This window comes from Megalops cyprinoides, chromosome 22 (genome assembly GCF_013368585.1).
Source record: "Megalops cyprinoides isolate fMegCyp1 chromosome 22, fMegCyp1.pri, whole genome shotgun sequence".
Lineage (NCBI taxonomy): Eukaryota > Metazoa > Chordata > Actinopteri > Elopiformes > Megalopidae > Megalops > Megalops cyprinoides.
The window spans coordinates 16845183-16858389 of record NC_050604.1 but is presented as its reverse complement, the minus strand read 5'-3'; the positions used below and the strand labels follow the sequence as shown (position 1 = coordinate 16858389).

The following is a 13207-nucleotide window of genomic DNA, read 5'->3' as shown; positions in this document are numbered from 1 at the left end:
CATTTTCACTGCCTGTTCTTCACCGTAACAATTCAAATCCTTGCAGGATCTTAGCCAGGACACAAACCACAACTCTCAAGCAGTAGGATCTAGTTTTCAATCCAATCCAGTACAGTGTACAGTGTCACTCTTCGCTGTATTCACTAATGTAGCTACAGAGAAACAATAAATAAAAACATTTAATTGAATTTTTCGATTTGGCCATGTGGTAAAATGACCTCTGAAGATTACACATGCTTGCCTTCAAGGGATTGAATTTGAGAGAGCAGGACAGGGGTTAATCGACATAACTCCACACCAGTTTTGACAGTTTTATCAGTTTAAACCCATTAAGAGAAGCACATGCTTCCCAAAGCCATTTATGCTTTGCTGGATGTATCTTCCCTTTCAAATTCTAACAGTCAGCTTCCATTGCAGCCTGTTTATTCATCTGAACAGAAATTCCAGTTTATCTATTGTGGCCATACTCTCTTCTACACTCCCATATGCATTATCTATGCTTATACCCATGACTATGTACTTATTTGAATACATTCATGCAACACAGGCACAAACAAAAATGCGCACACACACACACACACACACACACACACACACACAGTATATACACACACATGTGCAGTTTTGCCTTCAATTACAAAGTAATATATGTTTTACTATGGCATGTTCACATTGGGCATGTATCACATTCATTGCCAAGGTGTCAAGTGTAGGTGCAGGTATTATCAGGTCATTTCACACCAGAATGCTGCTCTAACCGTGTGGTGCGATACAGCCTCCCTTTCCCCCCCGCTTGCCTTTACCTGCTATTATCACCCTTAATAAGTGTTTACCTTCATCTCAAACAGGATATTGAGTGCAAATGGCTCAGTAGTGTGTCCAGTGTGAGAAAGCAGACAAAAAAAAAAACACTGAAACGCAACAGTGTTGTGGCAATGTTGGATAGGCTCACTGTGGACAAACATTCACGGGTCCTGAATGCAACAACAATGTTATCAGCATATCAAGTTCACCCTTGACAGCAGTAAAGGTTAGCTGCAAACTGAAATTTGATGAATGGTTTTAAATGACACCTGTACTGGATAAATTATGCATGTTATCATGTGGAACTGTTTAAACCGTGTGAATCCCCAACCTCTTGTATACAAGTGGCATAAATAAATATGGAATACACAGCATTTTATAAACATTGTTGAATATGCACAGATGTGTAACTTTGAGCAACATCTTAAGTCTTTGGCTCCAGATGAACAAAATTATGCCGTTGGAGGTAGCACAGGTAGATACATCACAAAACCTGCCTTCATATTTAATTAGAGACATAATTAAATCCAAAAATGGCTTTGTTGATACCAGAAAACAATTACCGATCTGATTAATGGGCTGTTAGCTACTGCGCTACGCTGCTTTATCTGTCTACGGCAATAATCCTACCCTTCTGAGCGCCCAACCAGTGATTGCCACACTAATCAGCATTTCAGATTACTGGAGACCAAGATGACGAGCTTGATAACGGTAAATTCTGAATTTATAGTGACAAGTAGCAAAAAATTACACATGCCTTCCATTCGCAATTCACACCAACGTCCTTGCTTTATGGCAAACACACATTTACCCAACAACAGTCAGTAATGGTGCTCACACTATGCTTTGCTTCAGAGCAGACGGACAAAGGAGACATTACAATATTCACTGTAATCTAGAAACATTTATTTGAATACACTTACCCAATCACGCCCTCCCTATATGGCACACTTTGAAAGGGTTTTCATCAATTTGTAAGTAAAAAGTAAAACAGTAAAAGTCCTTCTGTTCTCAGGAACTGTGTCAGGTTTTTTTTTTTTTTGGGAGAGAAGGAAGAATTTGGCTGGATGTCCCAAACATGCACTGGGTACATGGCCTTCACATGCCTGATGTAAAAATATTTTATATGTCTAACCAAACACATTCCCTGCGTTTCATGTTCTGGCACATACTAAATTGTCCCACTGAACTTCAAGACACGTTCATGCTCCTATTAACATAAGCTCAACATAACAGTCCATGAACAGGTCATGATTTTTTTCAGACAACAGCTCAAGATTCCCTTTAAATAGACATGTCTCGGAATAAAGTATAATGTCTCATATGCACAGTAATGAGCTAATTGCACACAGTTCTATGAAAGAAGGAGGAAATATTCAAGGACAGAGGGTCCTATAGTCACCACTGCAGATTATGTACTATGTGGAGAGCTAAACTCTGTATAACACATCCTGTCCAGTAGCTTTCTTCATATGGCTCTATCCATTTTCCCTTGAATACATAAATACTGATCAGTTCAATTTTTTCTTAATTAAACTGATCAATAAATCAAAGCTTAAACCAGAGCACTTAATTTTTCTCAACACCCATTCATGCTGCAAATTTGGCATACAACAGTTGACAATAATCTATTTTTTGTAAATGTGTACCATTTTCCTGCAAGTCTGTCTATAGGACTTCAGCCCTTTCACAGTGGAATTACTAATGGAACAAACAGTATCAAAACAAGATTTATGGTGGTTCTTCAGTGAAACAACTACGTGTTATACACAATACGACACCATACAATTTCAAAAACACTAATACATTAGTGTCGTTATTCCATCAAAGGAAAATGCCACAGCAAACACCTGAGTGAATTAAGAGAACAATGAATGTAACTATCTGTATAATTGCATTAAATAATTGTGCAGTTTACCAACAATGTTATTCCACCATTGAATAAGGTGTACACATTGAGAATCGTACACCGGGACTTCAACAAAGGCCCCAGTTTCCTTCAGTAAGTCCTTTGCCAAATATCGCCACCTTGTGGCCATACAGTACACCTGTTGTAATTCACATCTTGGAGAATGCAGTCAGAAGCGCCCCGCTGAGAACAATGCAGAAGGCCAGTACCAGGACAAAGCCATTTCGTAAACCCTGTGGGGGTAAAAATCAGAGGGCTTTAATACAGTACCTTTAGCCTGTAATCCAAAAAGATTCACGGAGACTGGTGCAGTAAAGTAGCTATCTTGCGTATATATCCTGTGGTTGGGAGCAGAGATCTCAGCTCTAATCCGCCAGCTGTCTCACTTCAGTCTAAAGCAATGATGACTGATTTGTCTCCCGGGCCACCTAATCAGCGCTGCTCTAATGGCCCAATCAATTTTGCGTGGTTGCGGTGGCAAAGCGTTGATAAACATGATTGTTATTTACAGAGAAGATCATTCTGTCCCAATTTATGTTTTTGGGGAGGTGGAAACTGCCCTCCACAACAGCTCAGTGGAAAGTTTTTGGACTTTTTTTGAACAGAGGAAAGAAATTGCACTGAATCCCAATTTGGCAGGAACATCGCACCAGTAAGGACGATGATCCGTATTAAGCCCCAAAATTACCTTAAGTCAAACAGAGCTCAAAGCTTTCGTAGCGAACTGTCTGTCATAATCGCTGATCTAAAATGGTTCACAACATTGTAAACACTTTATTCAATCCCTTTTCACTTGAACAAAATTCACATTATCATGAACATTTTTAACAAATATGAATTTAATGAAGGGTATCTTATCCAAGAAGCAATTTTAGAACAGCATTTATGATACACAAAAAAAAATCTACTTAAACTTTGGGTTTGTTCCTGTTGAATAAATGGTAGCCTAAAATGCACAAAGAATATGATGAGGAAAGAAGCCATAAAATGCTGTGTCATTTGCTGAGTCAGACAATGTTTTTCCATTCTGTGATACTTACTTTTACCTCCTTGAAAACTAAGACTCCCCAGACAGCAGCAATTAGGCCAGGGCCCTGTGAAAGACACACTCATTAAACGTAAGTTCTGTATTTTTTGTTAATTTCGCTGACAGCCACACTCATGATGTTCATTAGTAATTTCAAAATGGTCTTTTTTCAAAAGCACACCAGAATGGGTCAATAAAGCTTAAAACCAAATGCAGCACAGTTAGGCTGAACGTTCTTACACTGGCTTGAATTTGTTACTAAAAGTTACGGACCAAGCACACTTGTAATCAGATGGAACAGAAGATTAGATTAGTGTGAACCATGGGGCTGCGCTCACCCTTCTCCTAAGGGGAACCCCACTGGAGCACTAAACAGCTCATTCAGTGCTGACCTTTGCCACGCCTTTTCACACCTCACTGTGTTCAATGATTGGATGCAAGACTGGGAATTAACCCAGTCCCACCGGTATAACTGCATTAATACTGACAAAGGGAAATCCCTTGCACATTAAAATGAAAATGACACTCAGAAAGTGAGTAGGTGAAAATAGTGTTCAAATATGCATAAATGCCACAGGCTAAGAAAGCAATTACTTTTGAAAAGATATGGCTAAATGATATGTGAAATTTTGATTACCGTGTTATCTGTGCACTCTTCAATAAATAAACTTGATAATAAATTGATGCAAGGGATTTTATTTACATATTTTAGGATTTTTTCAAACAAATTAAAAAGCTGAAATATCTATCAAGCATATGCTACAATTATTAAATCTAAGTAGAATTTTTGGCACACAGGTAAATGTGTGTTTGCTACAAATGTTTACCCGTAATTATCCAGAATGCCTATAAATTTATTACATATTATCATACATTTACGACTGGGTCAGATTTCAGTCATTCGAGCCACTCTTGAGTGATGGGCTTATGGTAAAAACACTGAATTGACCATAAGGAAAATCAGTTCCATTACCATGACAATTACCATTTTGATCTGGTGCATTCGGGCTAAGCCACATTTCACATGGCTGGTGACATGGTACCTGTGATGAGTTGGTCAGCATACTTATGCAGGTCTCTCATGTGCTACCCTTTAAAACAGGTCTCATCCCAAAAATCTCCTTCAGGGTCAATGGACTTACAGCTGTGATGATGGGGAAGCTGACCACTGCACTCAGGTAGTTGTTGGCTAGGAACCAGCAGCAGGTAGCTATTCCCCACATTATCCCAGAGGCAAAACCTGACAGGGCAAAAACACTACTCTCAATCCAAATTTCTTATTATAGAATAGAGAAAATATTGCTTCACCGAACGGGACCTTTTCTCTGATGACCAGCTGTATGTAATGTACACTGGCCCTGTTTAATGTTTAAAATGGTTGATTTACCACTATTAAACTGTAATGAACACAATAATATCAAGGTTGGATAGGGATCGAGGGTGGAATTGTCAATTCAAGTTTCAAGAGAAAGAATTCCAACTCTAGAGTGTGAAGTGACCTCTGCAGAGTAAATGGAGGTCTATCAGAGTTCAAAAGATAAAAAAGGAAGTGTCCTAGACATTTCTAAAAGGTTGTTAGACATTTAAATGTTTAAATGATTTACTTCAGTCACTCTTGTCCATGTGAACAGTAAATGTTTAATTGACATAAACTGATGTATGTAATTTATACAGATGTGCTATATGTTCTCAGTGTAAAATTCCTCTTACCTGGTAGGATGGCTTTAGAGTATACTTTTGGTTTATTTTTCATGACTGCACAGTAGATCAGAAAATAAACTGTGCTGGTAAGGAAAATTCCACTGAACTGAGCAAAGACATAGTCCAGATCTGCAAAACAGAGGGTCCAGATATTAGACAGGACCACAACTCCAAGATGCATCACAATAACAGACTACACACTAGTCATCCTTCCAATGCCCTTGTAACATTCATACTGTCACCATTTACAGAGTTCTCCCAGACACTGACATCATATCTCAACCCTGAGTCGCTGAGTTTCCCCATGCGTTACTTTGATCATCTTGTTATCACCGTCTACCCAACGGTGCTGCGGTTGACTTGATACGTGTGTCATTACCGACAGGACGCAGCGGCAAAGTTTCACCAGCTTGCAAGGTACATCAAAGGGTTGAGTGCCTGATATCTCTGACTGTGCTTGTTATCTGACGCAGCTTGTCCACACTCACCGAACTGACTGGCCCCGGCGAACGCGCTGTCGTTCCGCGCGGCGTGGTTTTTAATATGGAGCACAGGCACAAAGGAGGAGCCGTACAGCAGGCCCGCAATGACAGCAAGACCTGAGCCTCTGAACAAACACAGACATCACGGTCATTAAGCTGGGCAGGAAAGCGAGTCACAGCAGCAAACAAGGTAAGCTCCTACTTGAAGGAGGGACGGACATTTGCGCCAGTTTAGACACATTTCATACATAATATTCAGTCCTCTTAACACACCTTGCATGTGGTTGGTACTATCTGGAACTAATTCTGGAGTTTATTTTGCACACTTTTTCAGGTATTTAGGCACTCAACTGTTGAGAATGTGGGCAACACCCTCACCTGTTGAGATTGCGCCCATCCCTGGTACATCCCATGTCACATGCATACATATGCAGGACTTGCATAGACATGAGTATGCAATGCACAATTGTACAAAGTACATCTAAGCATATGTATGGCGTAGAGGTGTGTAATGTTGCATAAAAAAACATGCATACATACACTATACATGCACACATGAAGGAGATGTGTGTACATACATGAGACGCTTGGTCTTTGGATTGAGTGTGTCTACCCATGACTCATCTGAGGAAGCCAGCCCTTCTGAATTAATTCTCTGTTCAGAAAAATGAGCAGATCAAACACACATATATACTATACTCTACTGATACAAATAGTTTTCTCACAAATGTAAGATTTACATCAGACTTATCTTAACGGATCAGCAAATGAGTCTGGTGTAATCTTTAGGCCACTTTGAGACTTTTCTGAAATAACTACTCGCTTACTTCAAATTAAATCTTTTTTTTTTAAACTGGCTGTTAGATCCCATTCAAGAGGGTGTTTGTGAGCTGCTTAACGTTATTTAAAGGTGCCCTGCAAACCTACAGGGTCTCAGGCTTTAGAGGGGAGTAGCTTCTACATTAATTACACTTCTACTAGTAAATCCTAGATATCACCTCTGTATACTTACACTGTCTATCAGCAAAGGCGTCTCTTCTGCAGATTGTGATCTCTGAATATCAGTTTTGACAAAGAAAAATATGATGGCACTAAAGGAAAAAAAAGTAAAAGGTTGTAGATCACGGTACATTCACACATAGACTGCTTATACTGCACCTTGATAATAACTTAAATCAGATATTGGACTGTGTTGTGCACAGACAGCTCAGCCAGTGACTTCTCAAATACAATGCAATCCTTTGTTAGACTTCAGTAGCAAACAAATCAGAGACTTTGCCAAATTGTTCTGTAACCACTGAAATATATTATTTTATCACTGCCTTCAAATTTCATTATTACTAATACTACTGGAAGTACTGCCAGGTGTTCTGATTACTAATGATTATTATGCCTCCTGTGGCCATTCATTTGGCACATGGCTGTATTCGCGGTGACGTGCAGAGCATCAGGAGATAGCTTTGCCTACCTCGTTACACATGCTGCTTTCCGTTTGCAGCATTTTAAAGTAACTGAGAAATGAACCATTCGTTTCTAGACAGAACTGCCACTAATATGCACCACTGCCTCCAGCTCATCTTTGTCAATGTTTATTCTGACATGCTAAACGTAACTGTGTAATACAGTGGTTGAATTCATCCAAATAAATGAATATATGCCTTTTATTTTCTGCTAATTCTACAAAAGCGCTAGAATGAGTTCATGAGTTCAGCTCTGAAAAGAAGCACTACCAAAAGTTCAAGTAAACATGAGACTCAAAACAGGGATTACTCCAGTTTAATCACAATTTTCATTTATAAATAAGCATGGCCAAGTTTTACCCTTACAGTATTTAAACAATCAGAATGACATCCAATCATATTCTAACCAGTATCGCAGTCTCATACCACACATACCACACAGCAAGATGACTTAAAGACCTGACACCAAAATAAACCTCCCACAGTTAATCTGACTTTTTTTGGAATTGAATTTATATGGGGCATTGTGTTGTGGAGAACTGAGTAAAGCTGTACTTTGGTGTTCAGTACCTTAACAGACACAGTCCAGCACCACAGTAGTTCAGCACAGGCTTAGCTACTTCTTCAGGGTCAATGCCGAACCAGCCAAACCTGAGAAACAGGAAATGTTTATTTTCCATTTCCCCTTTACCGGACGCAATGTCAAGGTAAAGAATTCATACTATATAAATGTTTAAGTTTGGACAGGACAACTTATTATTTTGATTTTAAAAAATCAGAAAATGAGTAGCCTGATTGATGCAGTCTACCAATACCAGTAGCAACACACATACCTTGAACTCGCCCAACCCATCAGAAGATTAAAGGACCCCCAGATTAGAATTCCGAGGCTGAGGCCTATGGTTTTCAGTATAGGCACCACTGTAATATTACCTGATAAAACAAACCCCACACCTTGATGAATACTGTTGTCAGGGTATCACGGATTGAGGGTCAATGCCAAATAAAAGAACAAGACTAGAATGATACAATAAACAGGTAAAGCTTACCTGTGGCCCAGATAGCACCCCCTAACATTGCCAGCGGCCAAAATGTGGGACAATGAAGTATGATGTTCACCACTAAGGACACGGTCCATATAGCAGCACACAACACCCACTGGAAAAACATCCCTAACGTAAAATACACAGACTCAGGACATTGAAATATCATAAACAACAGGCTGAGTTTTAAAACTCGCCAATTAAAAAAGAGAAATCACTTTACTGAGTCATGCTAAGAAACTTCATTACACGCTCATTCATTTAACAGGAATAAACACGAGTATGACTCAGAATTTTAAAAGTTTTGGGTAACCGATCTCTTACCATCGCCAGTGTCAATTTTCTTTACTGGGACAAAGTTGCTCCCGAAAAACAGGACGGACACAATGCACGACACAAAACCGTATGTCAACTCGGTAGAATTTGTCGAATTAGCCCCAGCTCGGACGCTGACAGTTCCAAACTCTGTTTGGGAAGAGGTTTCAAGTCGTACACCTGCGGAACAGAGTAATCCAGTCAATGAAATCACCATAAAATACATTCGATTTATATGAACCTACATTTTCTATTATAGCCACAGATGTTTACTATCGCTAACTGAAGACTTAAAAGTTACATCAAAAATGTGATCTACTAAAAGAGCTTTTCGTAGCTAGCTAGACTAACTAACGTACCTTGATTGATTTTCTCCACATCACCGTGGCATTCGAACACACAAAACAAAGTCGCGAGGATCAAAGCAACGCCCTGAATGTTTGTGAGCAACATTTTGGGATTTTTTCGGCTTGTTTTATCGACTTTAAAATTCAACTTAAAAGCTAACACTATGACAACAATTGCATTTTCTTCACGCTTTTAGAGTGAGGACATCCGCGTTCATCAGCTGACTCAAGTCATGTGACATGTGCCTCTGTAAGCAGTTTGTCTGCAGGCTGGTGTCACCGCTTCACAGCGTGATCGGCAACACCCTATAAAGCCATGACTCTTCCCTGTACAACGAATGTTGTGTACATTCATTATCTGCGAATATGACTTTCCCCACTGCCACCTCTTAAACAGGAAATTATGTGGGGAAGCAAAATATGAGAAAGAAGAAAAGGGAGAAAGTGCGAAGAGGCAATAGTTCAGTTAATTATTGTGCATCCGCATTAAAAGTTATATCTTTTTGGTGATTGGTTAAATGACGTTCGCTTATACAGAAGTACTATTTATTTATTTGTTATTTATTTTTTGATATCATTCGGACTTCAGGTTATTGTTATTTCAGTAGGAAGGCCAGAAAAGGCCTAATTCTTGGTGCTGCTGTGTAGGAGAACCTTCTTGATAGATATGCGGTATGCCTCGCCACCCTGAAATAGCATATTTAGATTACCTGCTGCGACCAGTTCATTTAGCTGCTGGTTTTCAATCCTTTCCAAAATCAGACATGGTTTTCAATAAGCTTCAACTTGAGTAAAAGCACAGAAACAGAGTTTAATCCTTTGAGGTAGATATGCATCTTATCCATGATCGTTAAGTGTGTTTAAGACAGTCTCACTCAAGGCTGTGTACATTGAAATGGAGAGATATCTGTTCATTTTTGTGTATGGATAGATGCATTACTTGAATGATTTTGTCAGTACTGCTGCCCCATCAGTGATGTCACAGTCCTTTCATTTCTGCTGACCTGGCACTCTTGTCATTCAGTAAACAGTCATGCCAAAGCAGTGGAAAAAAAAAAAAAAACAGAAAAAAAAAAGACAAGTTTATAACCAGTTCCCACTTCCATTTATGGTGAGATTTAACATTTCTATTTTATTGATATCAAAACTGTCGACATCTCGATGCCATGCTTTAATTCACAAAACCTCTCAAAGAACATGCAGTCAGATTTTTGCAAAATACATTATGCAACTACTAAGAAGGTGAAGCATGGCTGTTGAAACAAGCATGTTTGTCAAAGTATCAGTCTGGTCTGAAACCAAGACCTTGATCCAGAGGGAAAGGCTTTATCTTTTATCCCTGCAGAGATGATCACTTCATTTAAGTATAATTCACACTGTTGCACATGCCCATCCGGTTTCAGAAAAGATTTCATTCCGTGATTCCCGTGTGTTACCTTTGGGAATAATTGTCTGTAGAAGGAAATGACCTGCCACCATGAGGGGACAATGAACTGTGAAGTGTCAGGAAATAACTAATGTGGCTCATTCAGGAATTGCAGCCGGCTGTCTTTTCATGAAATTGTCAAATAAACTGTCACACTTTTTCCCTCTAGGACACTAAATCAGACATCACTACTGGCTGGCTGTATGAGGTAGGTGAGTGATGCTGACCCAGTAATTTTGTGCTCATGGCTCAGCTACCTGTGGCCAAAACAGGTTCTGGGAGAAACCCAGCATAATTACACCTGGAAGTCAGACAGAGATTAAAAAAGAGAGACAGGGTCTCAATCTTCCTTTTCAATGGAAAGACACCATAAGGAGTTAATCCAATTTAATCAAATCCAATCCCATTTTAGACCTATCATCAGTTTTCCCCAGTGAGGCAGCACAGTGATGCATTGGACGGGGAATAGAATTAGAAGATTGTATGTTTTAATTGAGGGGGGCATTGCATTTGTGTGCAAGTGTGAGCTACTGGACCTAAATCATTTTAGAAAATATGCAGCTGTATAATCACATTTATGTGTTCGATATTTTATATCTCCACGACAAAAGTGTTGGCCCGACAAAAAAAAAAAAAATCATCATCATCATCACCACAACAATAAAAGCTCCAATAATGAAAAAATAAAAATCTTCTTCACAAATTAATATCACAATTTGACAATATCACGTATACCACAAATTTATACATAAATAAATAGAGGATTAAGTTTTGAAAATATGTACGTTTGTAGCTTCAGCTGATTGCATTGATAAGAGTATTGATAAAACATGCATTGGAGTAAAGGGGTGATTGAACTACAGGGTCTCAAAGCAGGGGAAGCTAAGATAGTGGCATAAAGGGGCTAAAGCCAGCCATGAACAATAACAAACACTAGACAGGGAAGAATCAAAATGATTTTAGCTCTGCATATCAAGATGCTCTGTCAGGGCTCAATTTATTTTCCACGCATTTTCAAAAACAAATTTCTCAAGGGATTAAAGGCAGCTGTGTGGTGTGTTGCAGCCCAGCACAGAGCATAATCTGACTGTTAAGGCCATTGGTGATGTCAATGCCAGAGACTGACAAGCTTGATTCAGATGGCCATTTCAGCATCATTTGCATTTAATGTGGTTTCATGACTGGACGTATTGAAAGTCAAATGAATCCCCCCCCACCATATTTTCAGAAGCACCCGTTGAAAGCAACATTCCTCTGATGTTTTGACTGAAGTGTTAGCTCCCTCTAGTGGTCTGAATGAGGTGTTGTAGTGATGTCGAAGAGGAAAAATATACTTTTATATTCTTCCGTTTATTGTTCACATCAAAACCATATTCATTTTCATAAGGCTTACAAGGCTCCACGTTTAGCAAACCAGAAAGCAGATGTTCAAAGCAGAATTTTGCTTTTAAGACAAAATATGCCCAAAACAAAGATTTATCAAAATAAAAAATTCAAGCAGTGTGAACCCACTTCATACCATGGGACATCCTATAAACAATTCATTTACATTTTTTTTTTTAAATTGACTGATTCAAGGACTTTTTCATCTGAACTTAAATGTAATTCTTTCATTTAATATTGACTTAGTGTTCAGCTGTACTCATTTTTATTTTAAAGCTTAAGGGCATAGCATTTTCTTCTGCCACCTTTTAACAGATTCAAATTCCACAGCCTTCTGAGCAAAACACATGTCTGCCATTTATTTGTCTGTTTCTACACTTCTGTTTCTTCAGGGACTTTGCATTTAGTTCTCTTTTTAATTACACCATCAGTACAGGGAAAGTGTTTGAATGGATACACCATATAAATATATATTCAAATTAATACTATAAAGGGCATTTACTTCAGCAGTGCTTAACTGGCACAGCCAGGATCTTTTCCTGACCATCATCTTTTATGTACTTTGTTACACAGCTCCAGATAACAAAATAATCAAGACTCATAATATTTAAAGGTAAAATATGATTAAGATGAACCAACTATGTTTCATAGAAATACTACTTTAAGTGAAAACAACTGATGTTGAAATTCTTTCAGTGTTGCCAAATTGAAAAATGAATATTGCTTTGGAAGGGGACTTAAATCATGTGACATACATTGTTTTACTTCATCTTGTCAGAAACATGTCAATTTAAAGAATGTGAATGCATCATTGCATCCCAAAATCAATATATACACTACTCAGAAATGGTCAAAAGTTTCTCATCAAAGGAAGTGAACTTCAACACAGAAAGATTAAGATAATGAGAGATTTTATAATGTTCAAGACAATATGCCCTAAGACATCAGCCAACACTTGTACTCTCCCCAGGTTTACTTCCTCCTCCTGTTGGAACTTTTTGCACTTAAGCGATTATTTCTATGGCAACTACAAAGAAAGTAAAGATGAGCCATCACAACAGCTTTGATTTCACAATTCAGAATGGAAGATGTTCACACTGTCCATGCTAAACTCATTAAAAGTGTGATAAAATTCATTCTTTGAAGACATAAGTTTACAAGGAAATTGACTTTAGGAATGGTTTATTTTTGTGTATGATTATTTTGCTCTGATAAAAAAAAAAAAAAAATAGACGGTTCATACTTTTGCAGGATTATTTCTGAAAGGACCATCATCCAGTCAACAAAGAATCCACAGGGCTTTGAGCATC

At 38.5% G+C, this 13207-nt stretch overlaps 1 protein-coding gene across 1 annotated transcript; it reads right to left on the bottom strand.

The window, feature by feature from the left end:
- Nucleotides 1-1832: 1832 nt before the first annotated feature.
- tmem144a (transmembrane protein 144a) lies at nucleotides 1833-9306 on the bottom strand. The gene is made up of 12 exons (XM_036517044.1): nucleotides 9101-9306; nucleotides 8751-8921; nucleotides 8433-8555; nucleotides 8217-8316; nucleotides 7954-8034; nucleotides 6936-7014; nucleotides 6502-6578; nucleotides 5930-6048; nucleotides 5451-5570; nucleotides 4883-4980; nucleotides 3754-3807; nucleotides 1833-2946 (listed from the first exon to the last, which is right to left on the bottom strand). Exons 1-12 carry the CDS (start codon nucleotides 9192-9194, stop codon nucleotides 2863-2865), a joined length of 1200 nt encoding a protein of 399 aa, XP_036372937.1. The 5' UTR covers nucleotides 9195-9306; the 3' UTR covers nucleotides 1833-2862.
- Nucleotides 9307-13207: the final 3901 nt, after the last annotated feature.

What these genes read in the sequence shown, in the direction of transcription:
- tmem144a (XM_036517044.1), bottom strand. Translation starts at nt 9,194, where the DNA reads ATGTTGCTCACAAACATTCAGGGCGTTGCTTTGATCCTCGCGACTTTG. An exon ending in CGCCTTTGCTGATAGACAGT is followed by an intron (nt 6,579 to 6,935) that starts GTAAGTATACAG and finishes TTTTCTGAACAG; the next exon opens with AGAATTAATTCAGAAGGGCT. An exon ending in TAGTTTTCAAGGAGGTAAAA is followed by an intron (nt 2,947 to 3,753) that starts GTAAGTATCACA and finishes TTACCCCCACAG; the next exon opens with GGTTTACGAAATGGCTTTGT.